This window comes from Mercenaria mercenaria, chromosome 19 (assembly GCF_021730395.1).
Source record: "Mercenaria mercenaria strain notata chromosome 19, MADL_Memer_1, whole genome shotgun sequence".
Taxonomy (NCBI): Eukaryota; Metazoa; Mollusca; class Bivalvia; order Venerida; family Veneridae; genus Mercenaria; species Mercenaria mercenaria.
In genome coordinates this window covers 39,870,493-39,893,003 of record NC_069379.1, presented here as the reverse complement: position 1 = coordinate 39,893,003, position 22,511 = coordinate 39,870,493, and the positions used below count along the sequence as shown (strand labels likewise).

At 35.2% G+C, this 22,511-nt stretch overlaps 1 protein-coding gene across 1 annotated transcript; it reads right to left on the bottom strand.

The window, feature by feature from the left end:
• Positions 1 to 947: 947 nt before the first annotated feature.
• Positions 948 to 22,129, bottom strand: LOC123542036 (multidrug resistance-associated protein 1-like). Its single transcript, XM_053531312.1, has 25 exons — positions 21,983 to 22,129; positions 21,354 to 21,491; positions 20,283 to 20,429; positions 19,705 to 19,789; positions 19,134 to 19,206; positions 17,682 to 17,808; positions 16,875 to 17,051; positions 16,082 to 16,249; positions 15,461 to 15,647; positions 14,875 to 14,974; positions 13,865 to 14,003; positions 13,026 to 13,113; positions 12,613 to 12,756; positions 11,905 to 12,049; positions 11,357 to 11,522; positions 10,064 to 10,173; positions 9,012 to 9,134; positions 8,668 to 8,791; positions 7,632 to 7,733; positions 6,565 to 6,714; positions 4,976 to 5,134; positions 3,895 to 4,061; positions 3,016 to 3,131; positions 2,117 to 2,195; positions 948 to 1,130 (listed from the first exon to the last, which is right to left on the bottom strand). Exons 1-25 carry the CDS (start codon positions 22,094 to 22,096, stop codon positions 1,019 to 1,021), a joined length of 3,240 nt encoding a protein of 1,079 aa, XP_053387287.1. The 5' UTR covers positions 22,097 to 22,129; the 3' UTR covers positions 948 to 1,018.
• Between the last annotated feature and the right edge of the window lie 382 nt (positions 22,130 to 22,511).

The window sequence follows — 22,511 nt, the reverse complement described above, 5'->3', positions numbered from 1 at the left end:
GAACACAGTTTATAAGCAATGATGCTGGTGTTGACGATGGATAATGTACGATTGGATAAGTTCTTGCTGGTATGTTACTATTATTAAGCACAAAAACTAAAGCCAGAAATGCAAGTGACACCGGTGTTTTCACGATGGCAGCCATGTTGGATTTTGACATTCCTTTGTTTACCCTGGTGACCGACCCGCTAATCTGGTGAAACTACCACTTCATCTCTGGATCGGCGTATCCACAGTAACAATTAGTTTAAAGTGCCTCAAATAAAGTTAAATTGGAATGGGAATACTTTCCTAAACACTCTCAAAATTTAGTTTCATTAAAAAATTTCTTCTTTAAATTTTCCGCGACTTTCTTTTTCGCGCATGCGCACACCTTTTCGACAGTGTTAAAGTAACTCCTCCCAAGAAACGTATAACTACTATGTATGGAAAACACTGGTAATATGTGCTTTTACATACAGGGACAAAATACGGGACAAAACTTTAAATTCAAGACACGTACACTTTGGTCCACATATAAAAAGTTTCGCACAGTTAAACGTCTTCTTTCTTGAAGTATAACATTTTCGAAAATATCAATTTAGAATAACAAAATTATAGCCAAAACAATTTTTTTCTTTTTCTTTTTCTCATTTTATTTTTGTTTCGGGCCCTACTTAAAGGTAACTCCATTTATTTGATTCGTCAAATGACTAATAAGGGTCGCAGCACATCTCCTAGTAATCTTGCAAAATATTACACAATAATAATAGGTAAATGTTAGGTGCAAATGATAGGCTTTTTATTCTTGCTTGAAATGAAAACAAGCAATGAAGCCCAAGTTACATTTTTCTTATATGCTAATAAAAAAAAAGGAAATTCAAGCATACAAACAGATTAAGTTAATTTCTTACAAACATTTATTGTTTAGAAAAATCACAAACAAATTCAAACATTTTTTTATTTATACATAATTGCAACCTAGAACAAATGACTTAACCAAGAAATCAAGGTCAGTTAGTTAGAACTTAACATCTTTTTAAACAAGTCCTGCATCTTTTGCCATTCCATGGAAGATACTATCGGTGTTTTGTAACAAAGCCGCTGGTGAGTCGAATTCTGCCAATTTACCTTTGTCGAGGACCATCAATCTGAAAAAAATCGTTGGTAGTAGATATATTTCTATTTCAGAAATAGTATGTCCCAAACATTGGTTTCTCTTGAATAAAATTACTGTTTTGAGTTCAAATGCGGCGGCATTATATCACGAGGGTGTATTTCGATTGATATGATAATACGTATCTGAACGACAAACAATGATTTCATTCAGAAGAAGATGACAGTTGAGTTATACCATTCCAATTCTGATATGTTATAAAGGATTATTTTGTACAGATTAGATAACATCGATCATTCAAAGACCCACACACAAATACCCCCAAGGGAGGACGGGTATTTGTGATCATGTGTAGACTTTCGTAAAACTACATGATTTTAGAGCAATCTATTATGACTTCTCAATTTAAACCGCTTGTTCACCTGCTGCCCAGTTTGCAGTACAATAACACTATCCTAGGGTGGTGAGTAGTTCTACTAACCTACTGATGTGTGTCTGAATTTATAAACCGAGTGACAGTTCGACACTTCCTTCATGGCTACGGGGGGCCTCCGTGGCCGAGTGGTTAAGGTCGCTGACTTCAAATCACTTGCCCCTCATCGATGTGGGTTCGAGCCTCACTCGGGGCGTTGAATTCTTCATGTGAGGAAGCCATCCAGCTGGCTTACGGAAGGTCGGTGGTTCTACCCAGGTGCCCGCTCGTGATGAAATAATGCACGGAGGGGCACCTGGGGTCTTCCTCCACCATCAAAGCTGGAACGTCGCCATATGACCTATAATTGTGTCGGTGCGACGTTAAACCCAACAAAATAAATAAATTCATGGCTACGCTGTTCATGAAACGAGGCCAACATCTAAATGTCATTACAACAGACCATGAGTAATATAAAAAAAAATATGGCATTGATTTATTTCATTCCCACCAGGCCAAATATGTGAAAAACTTATGTTCCGATCAAAGCAATATTTGCTACGACAAAAAAATCTAGAAACATAACATCTTGGTACTTTAAAATTTACCTGTCATAATCCATGACGGTGCTTAGTCTGTGAGCAACTGCTAATATCGTGCAATCGTTGAACTGTTTTCGAATTGTTTCTGTAAATATGAATTTTTTCATTCTTATCTGTGTAACAAGTAATTACCGGTTGTATATCATATTACATATTACATGCTATTTCGGAAGTTAACAATTATAACAAATTTGAAGCACTTCAGCTAACATTAACAATTCATACTTTGGTTTAAACAGAATTTATTAACATAATTATAATTGTTACAGTAAATTGTTAAATGTACAAACATAGAGGATTGAGTAGGAAGCTATAAGCTTTTTCAGAAACTCTCTCCCTAATTCATACTATACGTTCATGTTTATAATTTAGACACGTATGACATACTGATTCATATATGACTGTGTTGTTCCAAAAATATATTTTTATGGTAACATAAAAGCTATTATTATATGGCACCATATGTAAATTGCCGGTCCAAGGTCTGTGCTCTTTGACCGATCTAAATTTATCACATGTTTAACAATTAAAGAAAACTTTAAAATTTATTTCCTATGTTATGTAATAAGATACTTTCTGAATAGCTTGGCGCTCAACAGTCGAAGCCTAGGATGTCGGACATTATATTTGACCATTGACTCGCAAGCTATTCAATTTCTTAATGTGTAATATTGGAAAAACGAATCAAAATAAGAAAAATAACATCCTTAAGTATATTCAGTATATAATTAAGCATAAGTAACTCTTAAAAGGTCACAGTTGATGGTTCTTTTACACCCAGCCTCGTGTCTAAATGACTTCTAATTAATTTTTCCGTTAGAAATGATTTTAATAAATCGTGCGATGGTCAGACATAGTTGCCAAATCTCTCACTACAGATGTTCAAAATTTCTGTTAAGGAGTACCTTGAATAAGATCGTCCGTTTCCATGTCAACAGCTGCTGTTGCTTCGTCAAGGATTAAAATCTTTGTCTTGTGAAGGAGAGTCCTTGCAAGACATACCAACTGTCTTTGTCCAACACTGAAAGAAATCACTGTTTTTTTAAAACTATTTTTCTATATATATATTTTTTTTTTGGGGGGGGGGGGGGTGGTTAACGTTGCATAGGCACACTTATTGGTCATGCTTTGATGGCTGAGGAAGACCCCAGTTGTCCCTCCATGCATTATTTCATCAGGAGCAGGCAACTGGTAGAACCACCAACCCTTCATAAGCCAGCTGGACGGCTCCCTACATGAAGAATTTAAAGTCCTGCGTGAAGTTCGAGCACACATCGGTTGGGGGCGTATGATTCGAAGTCATTTTCTAATTGCACTGTTATACCATGTAATATTGTCAACCAGTTGTATTTGTGTATTGTACAATTTATCTATAATGTTATTAAGTACTTAAAATGATTTGTATGTCATTAATCTTTACTCTGTTATATTTCTAAAATAGACTGGGCCATCATTCAGTTTGGGCAATACCATATATCATTTGAAGGGTTAATGTACTCTGGTGCAAAAATTGATTCAACTTCATCTCAATATTTAGACAGCCTGAATTTCACCATGCCAAATCTGTTTTCTGGTCAATTTGGAACTTTTAGTATCTTTTTCTTCTGCGTCTTCTTAAGCTTTGTCATAATATATATTTAAAATTGTTTGTGGAGTGGTAATCACATTTTCACAAAGCCATCAGTGAAAAAGAGGTATTATTAACATAGCCTGAACTACTATTTTATTCTGTCTTAAGCTCTTACTAAATTTTGTGTCAATGGTGGTTAAACTGTATATATTACCTTAAATTCTGACCAGATTCTCCACATTCGAAGTCCAGCAATGTCTCTTGACCCATAACAAAGTCCTTCAGATGGGCACACTCTATAGCAAACCATAGGCTCTCGTCATCGTAATGGTTGAACGGGTCCAAGTTGTTTCTCAGTGATCCAGAAAATAAAACTGGATCCTAAGATCATTAAGCGATAATGCCGTTAACAGTATATATTAAATATTTACTTTTGTTTTCACGTAAACAATGGAAACTTTCCTGTCTAGAATCTCCGAAAAATGAAAACCTATCAAAGCTTAATACATGTTTAAGTTTGAATGTTTTATTATTAATGAAAAACAAACACATCTGACAGCAGACCTTTCTTCAAAGATTATACATGTATTACCTTTGGACTCGTACCTGGTACATTGTTTTGTAGGTTTTAAGGCTTTACATTGTTTCATAAGGAACATTACAGACCTGTTTGATAGTTTTCAACAAATAATGAAAATGAAGGTGGATGTTGATATGTGCGCACAAGATTTGTAAAAATGTTTTACTGAATGAAAATGTCACTATATTGACACTTCTAACTTGTTCAAAAATGAGCAAAAACAAACATTAAACGGATAGCAAAATTAATCCATACTAAAAAACGTTCTTAGAAAGCCGACACGAACTAAGACAGTGATAATTTGCAATTAGATACATTTGTACATATCAATCCAATATTTTTTTTCAAGATTGATCCTTGTTAATGTATAATCCTTACATAAATTGTTTCTGTCAGTTTCATTAACTATGAAGAAAGTGAAGCATTGTATATTCTGCGATAAACATAGCTGACGCGTGGATAGGTTATCGAACATAATTACGCAAATTATGACGTCAACTAGTCACATGACGCTCGGTTATTTACTACTCAGGCGAATGGTGTTAAGTATAATTTTAGTATTTTGTTCCGATGAGCATATTAAAATGAAAATAAACAATGCCTTCTTGTTGTTTATAATCAGTTTTACGTTTATTTTTTTTTTAAAAATCATCGCGATAAAATTTATAATATTTCTTTAGTTGGACACACATTACAATAAGAATGCGATCCAAACCTGTGGTAATATGGTTAGTTTCTTCCTCAATTCGTGAAGACCAAGTGTAGAAATATCGACGCCATCAATAACTATAGCTCCATCCGCAGACTCAATCAGCCTGAACAGTGCAAGAGCCAGGGAGGACTTTCCTGCCCCAGTTCTTCCCACAATGCCAACCTGAAATCATTCCAACTCTGGATGAATCTTTGAAAAGGATATAAATGTAAACCACTGGACGAAATATAACAAACCTCCTATCATTGTAGTAACGGTATTTCTAAATTTCATCGTTTTTTTTTACCTTGACGTCATGCATGCGCGTTTTCATAGAATTTACTCACCCTTCCTACGTTGGCCAAGTTAGGAAAACACCCCACGGTTGCTATAAAATACATATTCAATTTTTTTTCAACTTCATATATTTTAAGGGCTGACATAATATGATAATAAGAGTCTGATTTGCGACTGGACAATTTGTTACATGTATTCGCGACTTCACAATTTTTCTCATGTAGCAATTGTTATAGCAAGATGAAACCGCGTTTGTTGGTTTTCTTTAATTGACTAAGAAGAACTAAATCATGGTTTACCACATGTTTTACGTCTTGGGAGTGAAATAGGGCCATTACATAAATTTGGTAATACACTTGTGTAATAAAGATAGGAGATGTTGGACATGCGACATCGGCATTCTCCGCGTGTTATGAAACAACAACAACAACAACAACAAAAAAAAAACCAAACAATTTTCTGGTATGCCCAAAGTATTCCGAAATAGCAAAATAGCAAACATGTAATTAAGGTCCTACTACTTTCAGACAACAAATGTATAAGAAGATCCTTCACAAAATGCAACCAAGCAAAATAATTGTAAACTTGGTTCCACTGAGTCTGTTCATAAGAGGTAATGGAAAGTGTAACATCCCTCACGCCCCCAAGCACCGGCTTATGCAAAACTCTATTACAAAAATATTGAATGAACTCAATGATCCCAAAGGACAAGAAAATCTAACAACCCTGAATTCAAGTACGGGTATAATTTTACAGCCGCCCTGCACAGCACATTTAAAGATTGCTGTTGAGATTTGAGTTAATAAAATTTGTATGAAGACACCTTTGGAAGCACAGAATACAACCAAGCAAAATAATAGCAGACTCGGTTAGATCGAGTCACAGATATGAATGTATATTTTATTCTAACACGACCAGCAAATAACCAACAAATATGTAGTGCAAAATCTATCTCGGGTTATTCTGCAATAAACCATATGCGTGCAATGACGTCATCCGATGTAGGTGCGTAGCACGGTCGTAAAAAGTAGTTACCATTTTTTTTTCTAACACTGTTGTTAGTATGCCATGTTAGAATCGAAATAATAAGTTCCCAAGTGTGATTTATCGTAGAATAAAAAGTTCTTATAAGAAACGATATATCACTACGACCTTCGTGATATATTCTTACGCATAAGAACTCAAAACTCGGGTTATTCTACGATAAACCACCTTTGGGAACTTATTATTTCTTAAGTATGCAAGATACATGTTAAGAATAACATAAACTTTCAAACTGGTTAATAGTAATTAACTAAATCGATCTTAAAATATACTTTTTCTCCTTCTCTAATTGTGCAATGAATTCCTTGAAGAACTAGTTCAAGTCCTGGTCTATATCGTGTCTTGTAACCGCGAAATTCGATCCGACCAAACTTAGGCCATTGCGGAGCATGCTGTGCGCTACTATCCGTTTCCCAGTTTGCCTGAAATAATAGAATGTATAGTTTTTTATTCTGGTTTCATTGTGTTAGATAATTGTTTTTTAGTTTTCATAAAATAATATAGAATAATAAAAATAGAAAACTTCAAAATACTTTCAGGTTCATACAGTTGGTATTTGTTTATACCTCTGCGTCATTTCCGCTGGTTCATCAAAATCATCAATTTAACGCTATGAGTAAAATTCATACAGTCAATACAATTCAATAAGGACTTCTTCAGTTGCATCAGCCATGGTACTTTTAATGTTTCACAAACGAATTATTCACAAATGTCTTGATTGTAAATGTCCAATGCGTGCCAGATATAATGATTTCTTGCTTAAAAAGACAAGATTACCTGGGTAGGAGCTAAACGGCTAAACGTGCGCTTATTGACGACATAATTTGTACATGATACAAGTGAATGACCAGGTTTTGATTTACAATATCTTATAAATATGCTGAAACACAATAATGTAATATCAATTGTAGTCAAAAAAATATTCAACATGTCTGCCTGAGTAATATATTTTGTAAAAAAGATCCTTTGGAAGCATAGAATGGAACCAAGGGTAACAGCAAAGTCGGTTTGATCGAGTCTGTTCATGAGAGGTAACAAAATGTGCAGCACCTCTCACACCCCCAAGCACCGACTTAAGCGGCACTCTATTGTACATCTATTGAATTGACTCCTTGATCCCAAAGGACCAGAAAATATAGCAACACTGAATGCAATTTTACAAAGCAGGTGTTTTCCCAAACCTTGCGGATAAGAGTGTATTAAAAACCTCGCTAACGCCCGGTTTTCAATTCCACACTGTCCCTCGGGTTTGGGGAAAGCCATATCTTAACCAGGCAGTCATATAACATCCATTAAATGCTGCAATGTATGAAGTTTGAGCAATTACAGAGCCCCTTACCTCAGCAGGTAGTGTTGTGTATTCCGTAACGCGTTCCGCGGATATAATATTCATCTCCATTTCACTAATAGCAAACACTCCAAAATTCAAAGTGATTGTAAGCTGTAATACGATTTGAAATTAACATTATAGTTCGACAAATGGTTAGAATTTAAAACATTCCTTAATTATCATTTCGAAAAAATTGTCTGGATGTTAGGTTCTTAATTTAACAAAACGTTTGTAATTTGACATAAAGTAAATTTACTATAGTTAATTAGGGCAATACAATTCATAACTCATGTGTGGATGCATCTTGGTGGATGCAAATCTTGTTTTTTTAAATACATACGGACCTACACTAATATGATTTAAGAGAAATTATGTTCTTCTTTAACCTGCGTGACAATGAAAATATCGTCGTTTACGATTGTTTTAACGCAACATATTTGACGTCAGAACTAAAGCAAGTAGTCCCACCATTCAATATTTTTCTGCATGCGGTGAGAGTAAAATACATGGTTTTGTATTCGTTAGTGAAATACATGATGTTTGTTTGTTTTGTTGTGTTCAACATCGAACATACACAATAATAGGTCAAATAGCGACTTTTCAGATTTGACGGTGAGGATGACCTGCAGGTGCTCCTCCGTGCATTAATTCATTACGAACAAGGCTCCTGTGTAGAACCACCGACCTCCCGTAAACCGGCAGTATAGTTTCCTTACATCCATGAAGAATTCAATACCCAGGATGAGGATCTAACTCACATTGGAGAAGTGCAAGTGAGTTTGAAGTGTGTCGGAAATTAAATCTGTAAAAAGTCTCTTTGAAAGCAAAGAATGCAACCAAGAAGAATAATAGCAGACTCGGTTTGACTGAGTCTGTTCATGAGAGGTTATGAAATGTGAAACACCTCTCACGCCACCTAGCACCGGCTTAAGCAGAACTCTATTACACGTATGTTGAATTGACTACATGATACCAAAGGACCAGAAAATATAACAACACTGAATCCAAGTACTGACGCAGACAATATAGATGCATCAGAGTTTACCTGTACGGCATATGTAACAGACATTCCTACTTGTGCACCATTTAAGTCGTACGAAATTAGCGCAAAAACAGCTGCAAGAAATGCAACAAGGTTCCCCATGACCTCCAGTCTCCAACCAACCCATCTGTAAAGCAATTTATGATCTAAGTTGTTATTTCTATGGTATTCGTTTACATTGCTAACTTAATAACATTAAAGATATATATCAGTAAGTCAACCTTTTCGTTTAGCTTTACAAAGGCATCGTCTATATTTTACTGAGAAAATAACGACGGCATAGCAGTTAAAAAAAGCGTGCATATCACACAACAATTTCACCTGTTACATCAAAGTCACATACATACCTTGCACCTGTAGTCGCAGCATAGTAGAATTTGATGTTTTCATCTATTCGTTCCCTGGACTCACGAACAAATCGGTCAGAACTCCGATAGGCGCGTATAACGCTTGCACCAGTTATAGTTTCACTAAAAATAATCATTGAATATTAAAGATCTTGGTCATATAAGCTATATATTCAAATGAGTTTAATAGATTTTTACGTCAGTTGGTTCAAATTGGCAGTAACATTTTTAGATTGTATTTTCTACTTTATTTATTTCATGTCTGTACGAGAAACGTAAATTATAAAGCATGCGGCCCGTAAATGATAAAGCATGCGGCCCGTAAATTATAAAGCAAGCGGCCCGTAAATTATAAAGCATGCGGCTCGTAAATTATAAAGCATGCGGCTCGTAAATTATAAAGCATGCGGCCCGTAAATTATAAAGCATGCGGCCCGTAAATTATAAAGCATGCGGCCCGTAAATTATAAAGCATGCGGCTCATCAAATGCATGGACAGTATAACCGGTGTATAACTACCGCGCATCAGAGAGTCAATGTTTGAGTTTTTAAGAATTGTTTTGGGCCTTTTTATTTGGCTAAAGTGCAAAGCAAATGTTAAAATTTGAAATGAAACATGTGGACATAAGAGGCAGGTGGTCTCTGTCAGATTTGCCGCCATTACAAAAACAGAACTAAGATTCAGTATTAGAAAATAAAACACGGTCCAAAAATGCGGTACACTAGTATGTGAATGGATAGGGAAATGACAGGCATTTACACAAAAACATAGACAAGGAATAAAAATGCGGACATGACAAAAAAAAACAGTGTGGCACCGCCTTAGACTGGTCAGTAAACAAAGAACACAACTGGGGAGTTTAACCTGGTTAATAGTGTACGAAGCCTCGCTTTACTCTCAATTTCTTAGTTAGTGTAAAAAATAAGTAATCCTCGCCAGGCGAATCCTTAACACACGAAAAAAGCGCTCATATATGCTGACATAAATAATTTTAACAGAAAAACTAACAAACCAGTATATGATCATGTACACAATGCATTTGAACATTTACCTGAAGTGATTATAAATAGGTGACCTTTTCACGGATTCGATCCGCCTCATCTGCCTAGCAGTGGGAAGATAGAACCTCTGAAAAATAAAGAATTTACAACCAGTCTTAGGCTTCGGAGGTTATTTCGTTCAATATCTCCGTACATGCTATAATAGAGATCGAACAGCCATCCACTCATATTTTAATCTTACAATATGATTAGACATCATTGTATTCCTATACATACACAAACTGCAGGTATATAATCTTAATGCACCTTTTAAGAAATGTGAAGAACTATGAGGAAATTTCCCGGTTTATCTAATTATTTCTAATTTTTTATTGAAATCAAACACTTTCGTAATTATTGTTCGGGCCTGATTACAAATATCCAGTTATCGTCCACATATCGACCTGATTTTGTACTGTTGAAACTCGGCATATCTCGAATTCCAAGGGATGAAGCGTTTTAGTTCGAGATAACCGAAATTCGACTTAAAGTGACACGTGCACGTGTTTTAGGGACGGAGATTGAAATATCTTCGAGATATCCGGATTTTGAGATAAGCGATCAAGCAGTTTAGTTCGAGATAACCGAAATTCGACTTAAAGTGATATGACGTGCATTCGTTTTACGGACAGGACTTGAAATCTCTCCGAGAACTGCACTGGTTATCTAGCAGATTATTACCTGCGATACCATTATAATGCCTCTTCATTAGCCCTTATATCTAAAAACGTAGGCAGAAAATGGGCCACCTTGTCTGTAGAACATATCAGTCAGACGACCGTTTTGTAAAAAAGAAATATTTCACTTCCAATTTGAAACAAACGTATTCATTTTTAAAGAGTTCTTACACATAAAGAAGTCTCAAGTTGTGAGCTATATGCTCCGAAGACGGAGTAAAATGCTAGCTGCAAGTCGGTGGAAAGTAGCAAAGCAGGTACTTTTTTGAGTCGGATAGGAATGTAGAATCTTTGAAAAATGTAGCTCTTATAAGCTCCCTTGTGTATATTGTTTGCAAGTAACTTTAGCAAATTTCAAGACGAGACACTCGCTTACCTCAATAGTCCGGCTATCTCGGAGACATTTCATTTCCTGTCCCAAAAACACATGCACAAAATAATATCTTTTTAAGTCGAATTTCGGTTATGCCGACATAAAGCTCTCGACCCCTTAGGATTTGAGATTCTTTGAATCAACTGTACATACCTACCTATACAGTGTTTTATATAGGTGAAAACGATTAACATGCAAGAGACATAGCAGCACAAAAAATAGTGTTCTTGAATATATCGTAATTAGTTGCTTACCACAAAGAAAACGTAGATTATGATTATCGGAAGGAGAACCGCGATGAATATCGGTGTCGATATGGTAACGACGGCAACGATAGCAATAGTAGAAAATATCATAGTCTGCCACAACCGGAAACTGTCGGGCAGTTTGTTATCCATAATGTCAACGTCACTGGAAAATCTGGATAAAAAGTTCACTATTCAGTCAGTAAATTTTCAGTAAACACCCCTTGAAATGATAAATGGTACTGCCCAAATTGAATTATGGACCAGTCCATTACAGAAATTTAGTAGGGTAAAGGTTAATGTTAATACAATCATTATTTCAAACCTATTTCTGAGAATTACAAAGTTGTATTATTATTATCATTAATGTGCTATTATCACTTTTATTTTCATTTTTACTATTAGCATGTTCATCATCATCATCATCATCATCATCATCGTCATAAAATGGTTATAAGATATTTGTATAGCAGTTTATTCAAGAACAAAATGTGGAACTCGATCAGCTGTTTTAAAATCTAAAATATACTTAATCTATTACAGATAAGTCAAGCTACCTATTCATTATACGTCCGATAGGTGTAGTATCAAAGAACGCCATTGGTGAGTGAAGGATGCTTTTCAACATAGAATCATGAAGTTTCCCCGATGCTCGAACCATCCTTGTTAATGCCAGATAGAAAGATATGTAGACAAATATCCCTGAATGATAAATTATGTGACATAATATCTCAGATACTCTAAGTTTAGTTACCAAACATGCCTTTACTAACAAATGATTTCGGATCAATCTGAGTCATAATAGCGACTGTGAAAAATATCTTCTATTAAAGGTGTGGGTTTTAACATTTTTTAACGCTTCAAGTAGATTTCTACAAAGATCCATTGCGTATAAGCAGTCAGTTAAACAATAAAATATGTAAGAAGAATCATCTTTGGAAGCATAGAATGCAATCAAGACAAATAATAGTAGACTCGGCTTGATCGAGTTTGTTTACGAGGGGAAATGGAAAGTGTAACTTCTGTTTATGAAAAGCGCAACACTCCTACCGGTTTAAGCGGAAGTCTACTCCAAACCAACTTTGAATGTACTTCGTGATCAAAAAAAGGATCATGAATAATTCACTTACCCATTGGCTTGGCCGGTTGTTGTTTTTTAGTTACTGTCTTTCAAAGCATTGGAAAAAATACAGAAACAGAGCTTAACATAAAAATACACCAATTCTGATATAACACAAAATAGCAGTAGCCCTGATTCTCTGTACCTTGTAAAATGCCTTGGAGCGCAAAACCTAGTAGATAGAACAGATACGTGTCTTCATAGTCCCGGGTACCAGCGAGGCTTGTGTTAAGTAACAATGTGTTCTCTGTCCAAAATGTCAGCCAGAAATTTGAATATACATTTAACCCTGTCAAAATAAAATCAGCCAAACAGTTAATATTCCACTGAAAATATTTTTACGATGAGTTTTTTTTCTGTTAACTAAATTAATATTTTCTTACGTAACACAATTTTTAAAAAATAGAAACTGAAGCGACCATGCATACTCTACTTCTCGCATTAAGTCACTATATCTAAAATCATTAATTGAATATTTTTTTTTTCAATTATCAGTCAAACCCTGCATGTTTAAGACTTTTATTATTTAAAATTGTTTGACTCTTGAATCGATGTTACCTTGAAAAATTGTCATTGTTACAAGGACAGTGATGACTGCAGGTAATCCCATCGCCCGCATAAAATGAAGCAAGACAGTTGGTTTTATCTAAAATGATAAGTAATTATTACTGTGAGTTATCCACGACTGTACGACAGTCGGTTTTATCTAAAATGATAATTACATTGAGTAATCCTATCGGCCACATATGCTCAGTACATCTAGAAACGCAACGTTTTTTCCCCTCGATTTTTTTTCATACTATCTAAGTGCAAGTATATTTGAAGTTTGTGGAGTAGTATTGTAAAATCGTATAGAAACCTCACCATCATCCAAAACCAATTCTCAGGTTAGAAAAGTATTGAATGTAGACCAAGTGTTGCGTTTCTAGATGTACTCAATATGAAATGAAGTAAGACAGTTTGTTTTATCTTAAATGGTAACAAGAAATTCAATCGCTCGCAAAAAATGAACTAAGACAGCCGGTTTTATCTAATTTGATAAGCAATAATTAATGCAAGTAATCCAATTGCCCGCATAAAACGAAGTAAGACTGTCGCTTTTATCGTGTTTACTAGTCCGCATATAAAAAAAGGAATTGAAAACATTTTTCTATGAAACCATTGTGCATTAAAATAGATCTTTTATAATTCGAAAAATCGAGAACGAAGGTTTGGTTACTGTTGTTAACACCCCAAATATGTTACTCCGTGTAAAATACACATGGTTAGATTAATGTGATGTAATATTTCAAACATATACTGCGTATGAAAATAGATTCAACATATGTGTATATATTTTATAACATAAGTATATATCTGTGTATGTATATGTTTGTAAAATTATATGTAATACTCACTGCACCCTCCTCCGAGGTTTCGTCCCCAGTCAACCTGGTTGTGTCCTGACCTACTTCTTTCTTTCTAATATCGGTTGACGCTCTCTTGATGACAGACCTTCCACTTATTTGGATACTATTTTTGACTGATCTTTTCAATCTAAAATACAGATTTCTATGTTAATATTTCGATTTGTTATGTTAAATATTTATATGAGCTACGCCATGAGAAAACCAACATAATGGCTTTGCGACCAGCAAGGATCAAGACAAGCCTGTGCATCCGCACAGTCTGGCCAGGATCCATGCTGTTCCCTTTCAAAGCCTATTGCAACCAGAGAAACTGTTATCGAACAGCATGGATTCTGACCAGATTGCGCGGATGCTCAGGCTGGTCTGGATCCATGTTGGTATAAAGCCACTATGTTGGTTTTCTCATGGCGCGGCTCATATATGCTTTTAGTTACGTCTATTCATCAAAAAGAAAAATTGAAAAAAAAAAAATGTTAGCTGATATTATGAATAAATCTGGCTAAAAGTGGCATCCGCATACACATTGACGTGCCTGTGGCACAATATTGATCAAGTAATACAGTTTAAGTTCCTTAATTGATTTCATTTTGAATGAAACCTGTTGTCAATCACAATTCTAAAAACTGTGATACATAATTTGTTTTCGGTCTTTCAACTTTTACATTTTTTATGCATAACAATAATAAGTAAGTTACAGGAATTAATACATTCATTCGTAACTTGTACGACGAAATGCAAGGTAAACAGTATAAAATGGAATAATCTACATATTAATATTTCGATATTTCGAACTCGCGCTTATCTCCTATTTCCGGCTATCTCGAAGTCATTTGCAAGTCTCGTTCCAAAACCACATGTAAAAAACATCATTTCAAGTCGAATTTCGGTTATCTCGTAGTAAAACAATATATCCCTTTGAACTTGAGAGACCGAGTTCAACTATATAATCATTTACTAGACTAAGTACAGAGGTCCTATACCCTATTCCCTGCACGAACCTTTTATGTCCTGACTGGGATCTGCCTTCTTCTTCAGAAGTTATGCCACCGTCTGATTTCAGTTCAATTTCTGCTTGGATTTGCTGTCGCATTTGAATAACTGAAAGGTAAGTCGAGGATTGTTTACCTAGTAAAATACAAATATCGCCTTTCATTTGCACATCAAATCAAGGACGTTTCCCCTGATTCTTCAAGTGCAATAAATTCGGAAAAAGCTGCAGCATATCTAATGGTATGACGGTCAATAGTGTGTAATATTAACTGCCCACAATTAATATATAGACGAGTCTTGATACATCCTTGTTCTCCATGGTATATAAACGTTTTATGTCATGTTAGGTAAGGCATGCCCTCATATGCGTAGTTAACATAGCTTTTGTAATTCCTAATATTTAATACTCAACCGATGAACTGGCACATGTACATCCTGTTTTGCATAAAAACGTGAAACATTTGTTGGTTGGGTTTAACGTTATTTATAGATTATATGTCGAGTTAGTATATCCTTGGTTTCAAAGTAAAAAGGTAAATGGTTGCAAAATGCATTTTATGTATAAGTTTGTGTATTTAGTCTACTAGTTCTTACTTTCCGGATCTTCGTCCTCGTCATCATTGCACTCTTGCAAGTAATTCTCAATGAATTCCGCAAAAGCTCCGCCCATATTGATAAGATCGCTGTACGTCCCAGACTCAGAAATTCTTCCGTCTTTCATGACTATGATACGATCGACCATTGGAAGCCAGTGAATCCCGTGCGTCACCAATATCCGTGTCTACGTTTGCAAAAATATACACATGTATTTATAATTGTTTTAATTTCATTTACTGTGTAATTCAGTGCCTTTAATATCATTATTTTATAACTCAATAATTTCATCTGGTTATGTGATTTTCGTTTTAAACTTTTGTTGTTCACAATACGTCGAGGTAAGGATAGATGTATTAATTAAATTGGCTATGTCATGTAGGCCTACAGTAAGCAAAAAGCAAAGTCCTTGCTTTTACAACAGTTGACAAAGGTTGACATATTTTGCACATTTCTGGTAGAGGTTTGGTACATTCATTCACATACATGTAAAACAGAAGCCAATATTATATACATTGTAAATTATTACGATTTTGTTTGTACTGAAACATTATAATGTCGTCAGAAGAATTTAAACTTTTTTCTTCATATGAAACTAATTACATTAATCAAAGTTTTTACCTTATTCTTCAGTAAACCATCTTTTCCGATCACCTTCTGGAACAAATGTTTCCCTACGTGGGAGTCCACGGCGCTCAAAGGATCATCCAGGAAATATATGTCAGCATTGTTATAAACTGACCGTGCAAGATTAACTCTCTGCTTCTGACCTCCGCTTATATTTATTCCCTGTATAATTCAACGCACCGTAATGACACTCGGCAATTTACGTGACATTTCGTTATATCCCGATACTACTTCGGCATTTTCCGGCTGCTGATGGAGCTTGTATGAGCAACCTGACGGAGAATGCCGAAGTTCTATACGGAGAATACGTATTCGCACGGAAATAACCGATTATGAGCAATAAGAATATGTATGGGAACATTTATGAAACATATCAAATATTTCTTTCTGTATTCAATATTGTTAACTCACAGTCTGATAATTAAAAAGTACTGTGTTTTCGAGATATGGTTTTAAAAGATGTAAGTACTGGAAACACACAGGAAAAGAAAAGCTCTTACGTAAATAAATTATATTGAATACAGTATTCAAGAACGACTTTATCCTTCCTTTAACCAGGACTGTCACAATCATTATTTTCTACACGAAATAACAGATATTTTATAATCTTGTTAATAGATGTGGTTTTAGTTAGTTTGATCCGAAAGTTTATGATCACATATCACTAAACAGGGTTTAAAAAGTAAGTATTGCAAATACATTGTAGGTGTAAATGACCAATACATCATCAATTCCATCTTTATCTGACAACTGTGACGTAAAGTATGACACAACCAGTTGATGTTACCTTTTCTCCAATTTCAGTCATGTCTCCTCCAGCAAGAATCTGCAGATCAGGAAGCAGCGCGCATGCGTCAATAACTCTTCTATATTTAGATTCCTGATAGTCCCTACCAAACAGAATGTTGTCCCTCAATGTCATGTTCTGTATCCACGCCTCTTGAGGTACATACGCCACTGAACCCTGCACAGAAACGCAGAGGAAAGTGTTCATCGGCTGACTATATCATTATGACTGTTTAGATCCGCCTAACATGTGGGTATGTTTCAGAGGCTTAAAACGTTTTCAATCATGAATTGTAAGAACATGAGGCCTTTGAAATTATAATAATTAGAAGAAATAGTTCTAAAAATTTGCCATTGTAAAGCAGTTGCTACAAAGTATTCTTCACATATTTTAATTCATCTCTGGCACAGGGTTCCCTTTTCTCCATACAAACATCGAAAGAGTCTCCTGATTATTGTTTTAAATTTTAACTTGCCTCAAGTCTAATATCTTCAGCAACGGTTTTATTTCTTTCTACGAGTAGTGAGTCTTTACCGTTTCATTCTAGTTCTTAGATTATGTTAAGGCTAACATCTCCGGAATGGGTTTTCATTGTTTCTTAGGATCAGGCAGGCTGTCTGAACAGTCTCGTTTCTTAATTACTTTTACAGCTAAAGTGCCAGGAGAGAAGTGTCTCCGCAGACTAGTTTGTTTTAATTCTCAAATAACTTGAAGTCTTACACCTCTGTATTTATATCTTTCTGCTCAATTATATATCACCTTAGGAGCAAGCACAGACGGACTCGTGACTTTAAATTCTTCACTTACTTTAAGGCTAACATCTCCGGCAATTGTTTCCATTTCTCCCATGCAAGAAGCAAGTAAAGACGACTTTCCAGATCCAACAGGGCCAACAACAGCTACAAGTTCCCCTTTGTTGACTTTTAAATTAATTCTTAAAAATAAAAAAAGGAGGTAAACCATTAGAAAGATATCTGAAATCTAAACACATTTGAAACTCGTTATCTCGAAGTCGATTATCTCAAAATTCCGGCTATCTCAAAGACATTTTCAAGTCCGTCTCTAAAACACGTGTACACATTATCATTTTAAGTCGAATTTCGGTTATCTTGAAGTTAAATGATTGAACGCTTGGAAATCGAGATATCCAGTTTCAATTGTATTATAATTTGACTGAATTGCCATTGTGTTTCCTCGAAAAGACCGTGCAACTTTATCGACATGTTTTGTCAAGGGATACAATGTATTTTCTGTACACTCGCATTATAAATGGCATGGTGTGACATACAAAAACATGTATTCAAATGTATAGTAAGGTTATTAATTGTTTTGAAGGATTCTGCTATGGTTTTCAGGCTAATCCAACTGAACTGGTTCTTTGCTTTTGCTGTAACAGGTACGAGTGTAAATATCGTACTGAACAAGAAATAAATATATATCATTCTACATTTATTTCGGTTTAATCTGATGATGTTATTTTTACGTCACAACGACACATGAATAGATCAAATGGCGGGCAACTTTCTAGCTTTTCATGGTGGAGGAAGATTTGGGATACCCATCCGGGCGTTATTCTAGACAAGAGCGTGCACCTCGGTAGAACAACAGACCTTCGGTAAGACAGTCAGAGAGTCTAGCGACTGTACGACTCTCCTGCACTTGGGTTCATTATTGTTATACTTTCCGGTCTTTTGTGATCAAGTAGTTCATTCCATTTTAACAATAGACTTCTGTTTAAACTGGTTTCAAGAGGCACTGGGTACTTCACGTGACATTTCCTATCCTGAACAGACTAAGAGCAACCAAGTCTGCTTTAATTTGCTTACTGTGAAATCATTAATATTCGCGGGGGACTAATTTTCGTGGATTTCGTGGTTGAGTCAATCCACGAAATTTAATCCCAACGAACAAGTAAAATTCCCATTCATTTTATATTCAAAAGTTGAAATCCACGAATTCATATCCCCAAGAAATTGCCGTTTTGACCAAAACCACGAAATTTCATGCCCACGAAATTTAATGATTTCACAGTAGTTGCATTGGTTCTTCTTACAAATTTATTCCTCACATAAAAGAATTTTCAAAGTCAAGCGACTACTCGGTCACAGAGGCCTGCTGCTACATTTATGTGAAATACCCTTGAATAAACTTATTCGTATCACCTTATTACTTCACTCACGGCTGTCATCAGTCGTAGAATATTAGACAGAAATTTCAGCAAAGTGCACAGTACAAGGGAGACTAATAAATATTGAATACCCAATTAGTGTTGCAAAAGGAGAGTCTCTGTCCCAGGTGAATGTACCATCTTTAACGCTTACAACATGTTTACCTGTTGAAATCAAATGAAATAAAGCGTTACATTCACGTTTAAATTTTTATTCTACAATTACGCTAGAATTATCTTATCCGCCGAACAGCTTCTTAGTTTGAATTCATTCCTGAATTAATTTTCATATAGAAACTGCGCAAACAAACCACCTGAGAAACTAAGGGGTAATAAATAGCGATTAAATACGTGTGGAAACGTATGTTTCGTGCAACTTAAAAAAAAAACAAAAAAAAACTATCAATAAGTAATAGGGATAGCTGGGTGCTTACACTTTATCAGTATAATGATCATATTAACTTTACAAAATAATTCTAAAACGCAAATAAATACTGGTAAAAAAGATCAACCAAGTTTTCTTATAACTACACATTCTCAGTCAGTGGAAGGTCACTTACAGTACCGCACAATTGTAAGATTGACTTTATAAAATTTAAAGATCTATTAAAAAGTGGTTATATAATCTTACACTAATTTTCAAAAATAAATAAATAGACAAACCGGACTTCTCTATTTCTCGAGTAACATTCAGTTCTAGATCGTCCTGGCAGAGGAACTCAGTTATCCTTCTGATAGAAACGCTGGCCTGGAATGAAAGTAAAACTTTGTATCAATTCGAAATTATACGTTGTATTATACTGTCACACTTAGACAGAATTCTAGAACAAGCAACACATTGTTGGAATTAAATCATTTCACAGTGTAAAAGTGTTTAAAGACATTGGCGTAAAAGCTGACTCAAAATTGTGGGTACCGGCCAGACTTTCCTAGAACATTTTCGGACAACCAAAAAAAAAAGTTCTTCCCCCTTACTGACAGTAAACATCCCATACTGTATTCATCCATGCATCTAAATGCTCTCTCAAACTGACTTTTTTCCTTACCTACTATGATTTTTCTAAGAAAAAATCAGTATTCTGGGTCAAAAATTAAGGGGATAGGGGAAAGTCATTTGCTGGCCTCCACTCTCAAAATCTGCTGCCCCCTTTCCGCTCCTACGCCCATGAAATAGTAAACAAAACTTAAATAACAAAAAAAAAAAAAAAAAAAAAAAAAAAAAAAAAAAAAAAAACATTCACCTGTACGCAGCCATTTACAAGAAATGGGCATATAGTTATTGGGAATTTTATAATGTTGATTATAGATATTGCTGTAAACGTTTCCTCAGCTCTCAGTGTATGTGTCGGTGACATCAGCACATGTATCAATACAAGCGTGAACAGAATCTGAAAGTAGATGTTGAGGAGTGGTGGTGAATCTGGTGATAGTGTAAACTTGAAATAAGAGAAGCATTTCGACAAACTTCAACACATTGTTACTCCCCCTTATCGGTACAGTAGACACTGCCACCACGTATAAATTGGGCTGAATTTCAGCCGAGTAACATTTTGAATTATTTTAATTTTGTTGTACGAAGTTTTCATCTTAGTAGTTAGATATTATATATTTTGCTTGTAAAACGAGCAAAACATTAAAAAATAATGCAGTAATACTAAAATTACTTCTTTTTCTGGTGTTGTGACGCGCACCTGCTAAAATGTAAACAATGAAATTATTTGACGGTATTTTGAGTACAGTAATGGAATTTGACGAATGACATACTGCAAAATATAGATACATTAAATAGTTTCATTATGTTCTTAAAGGTTGTATCATAAATGTCAATTTGCCTGTAGATTATGGCAAGCATTTGATTTACCCGGCGTTGCCAAGCGTGTCGCCATTTTAGGATCACATGGTTGTACCATTGTCACGTGATTTACTTGGAGGCAGGGATGATTGTTTGACCATATTCCTGCGCGGAGGATGGCATTTCGATGCGCCAAAAATACAATATGAACTTTAAACCACAATTATTGCATCAATGTATTTAACATGAAGATTAGACTTAAGCGTTGTGATTAGCTTGAAAAGAAGTTGAAGCACTAAGACAAGTGTGAAAACGTGCTGTTAGTTAACTCAGCGTAGTATACTCGAATTTCGAGAGACAATATGGGCAAGCCAAACATTTTCTGCCGAAGGATGGCAATTTTTCAATACAAATACAGACTTATCGCCACGTTATACATTAAAATAATTACATTTTATGCGTAGAAATTTCTTACATTTGAATTTACACATTTCAGTTTAAAGATATTTTACTGCCTTACCATGAAAGGACTGTGTATGGCAAAAACCACGGTGATAGTTGTAAGACGGGCATACCGCATCAATCTATCAAGTTCTTCATTCCGTATGTTTTGTATTTTCTTCATAAACGACAATTCCCAAGCATACATCTTAAGCACCTGAAATATAACTCCACTCTTTTTGACAATTGAAATTTGAATTCCACGAAACCAAAATGTAATCGGTGTTATTGACGATTCAGATAGGGAAAATAACCAAGTTGCACTCATTTTGTGACTTTTTATTTAAGGATGACTTTACTGTAACTTACAAGGCCCAATAAATTTATGTCCGATTACAGTCGTCTCACCTTTAATTATATTCAATTATATGTATATTTAATATCTTCAAGTTACTGTCTGATAAATCTAAATTTATTTAGCGAGTCGAAGAAAATATATAAGGCGAGGCTCTGCCGTGCCTTATATTTTTTCCGTAGACGAGCCTAATAGATTTAAATGTTTTCATACAGTAATCTAATATTCTATTTATCCTACCTGCTGAGAAAAATTGGGAAAATTTTCTTAAAATACGAAATATGGAGCAAAAGATAATGCACCCAGTTTTGATCTTTAACCAAAGTAGTCCATTTCAAAATGTTAAACTTTACCTTTATTCCACTGATAACCTCATTCAAAATTTTGATTCGCCTTCCCTTCAGATACAACATGTCTTTCTGCAGTTTGAATTGTTGAGTCGCAAGATACCCGACTATTGGCAACATAAAAAGTATGACCCCTATTCCACCAACACTGGCAATACCTAAAATAATAAACTGCTTTTATTTGAAATTTGTCATAAGCAGATGTAAGTAATTATTGCAAGCAACAATTTAAGCCTACCCGCTGAGCTCAATAGGGAGAGCGTTGGTCTTACGGATCGCGGTAATGTGATTTCGATCCTCAGGCGAGGCGTATGTTCCCCGCGATGATTTGATAGAAGACATTGTGTCTGAAATCATTTGTCCTCCACTTCTGATTCATATGGGGAAGTTGGCAGTTACTTGCGGAGAACAGGTTTGTACTTGTACAGAATCCAGGAAAACTGGTTAGGTTAACTGCTCGCCGTAACATAACTGAAATACTGTTGAAAAAAAGGCGTTGAACCAAAAGCAAACAAAGCAGCCAACAATTTAGAGA

Bases quoted from the DNA above. Each gene is read 5' to 3' on its own strand.
- LOC123542036 (XM_053531312.1), bottom strand. From the start codon at position 22,096: ATGTTGCCAATAGTCGGGTATCTTGCGACTCAACAATTCAAACTGCAG. The intron at 21,492-21,982 runs GTAAAGTTTAAC...GTTATATTTCAG, and splicing joins AGGTTATCAGTGGAATAAAG to GTGCTTAAGATGTATGCTTG. The intron at 8,792-9,011 runs GTATGTATGTGA...ATTGCTTTACAG, and splicing joins GCTGCGACTACAGGTGCAAG to ATGGGTTGGTTGGAGACTGG.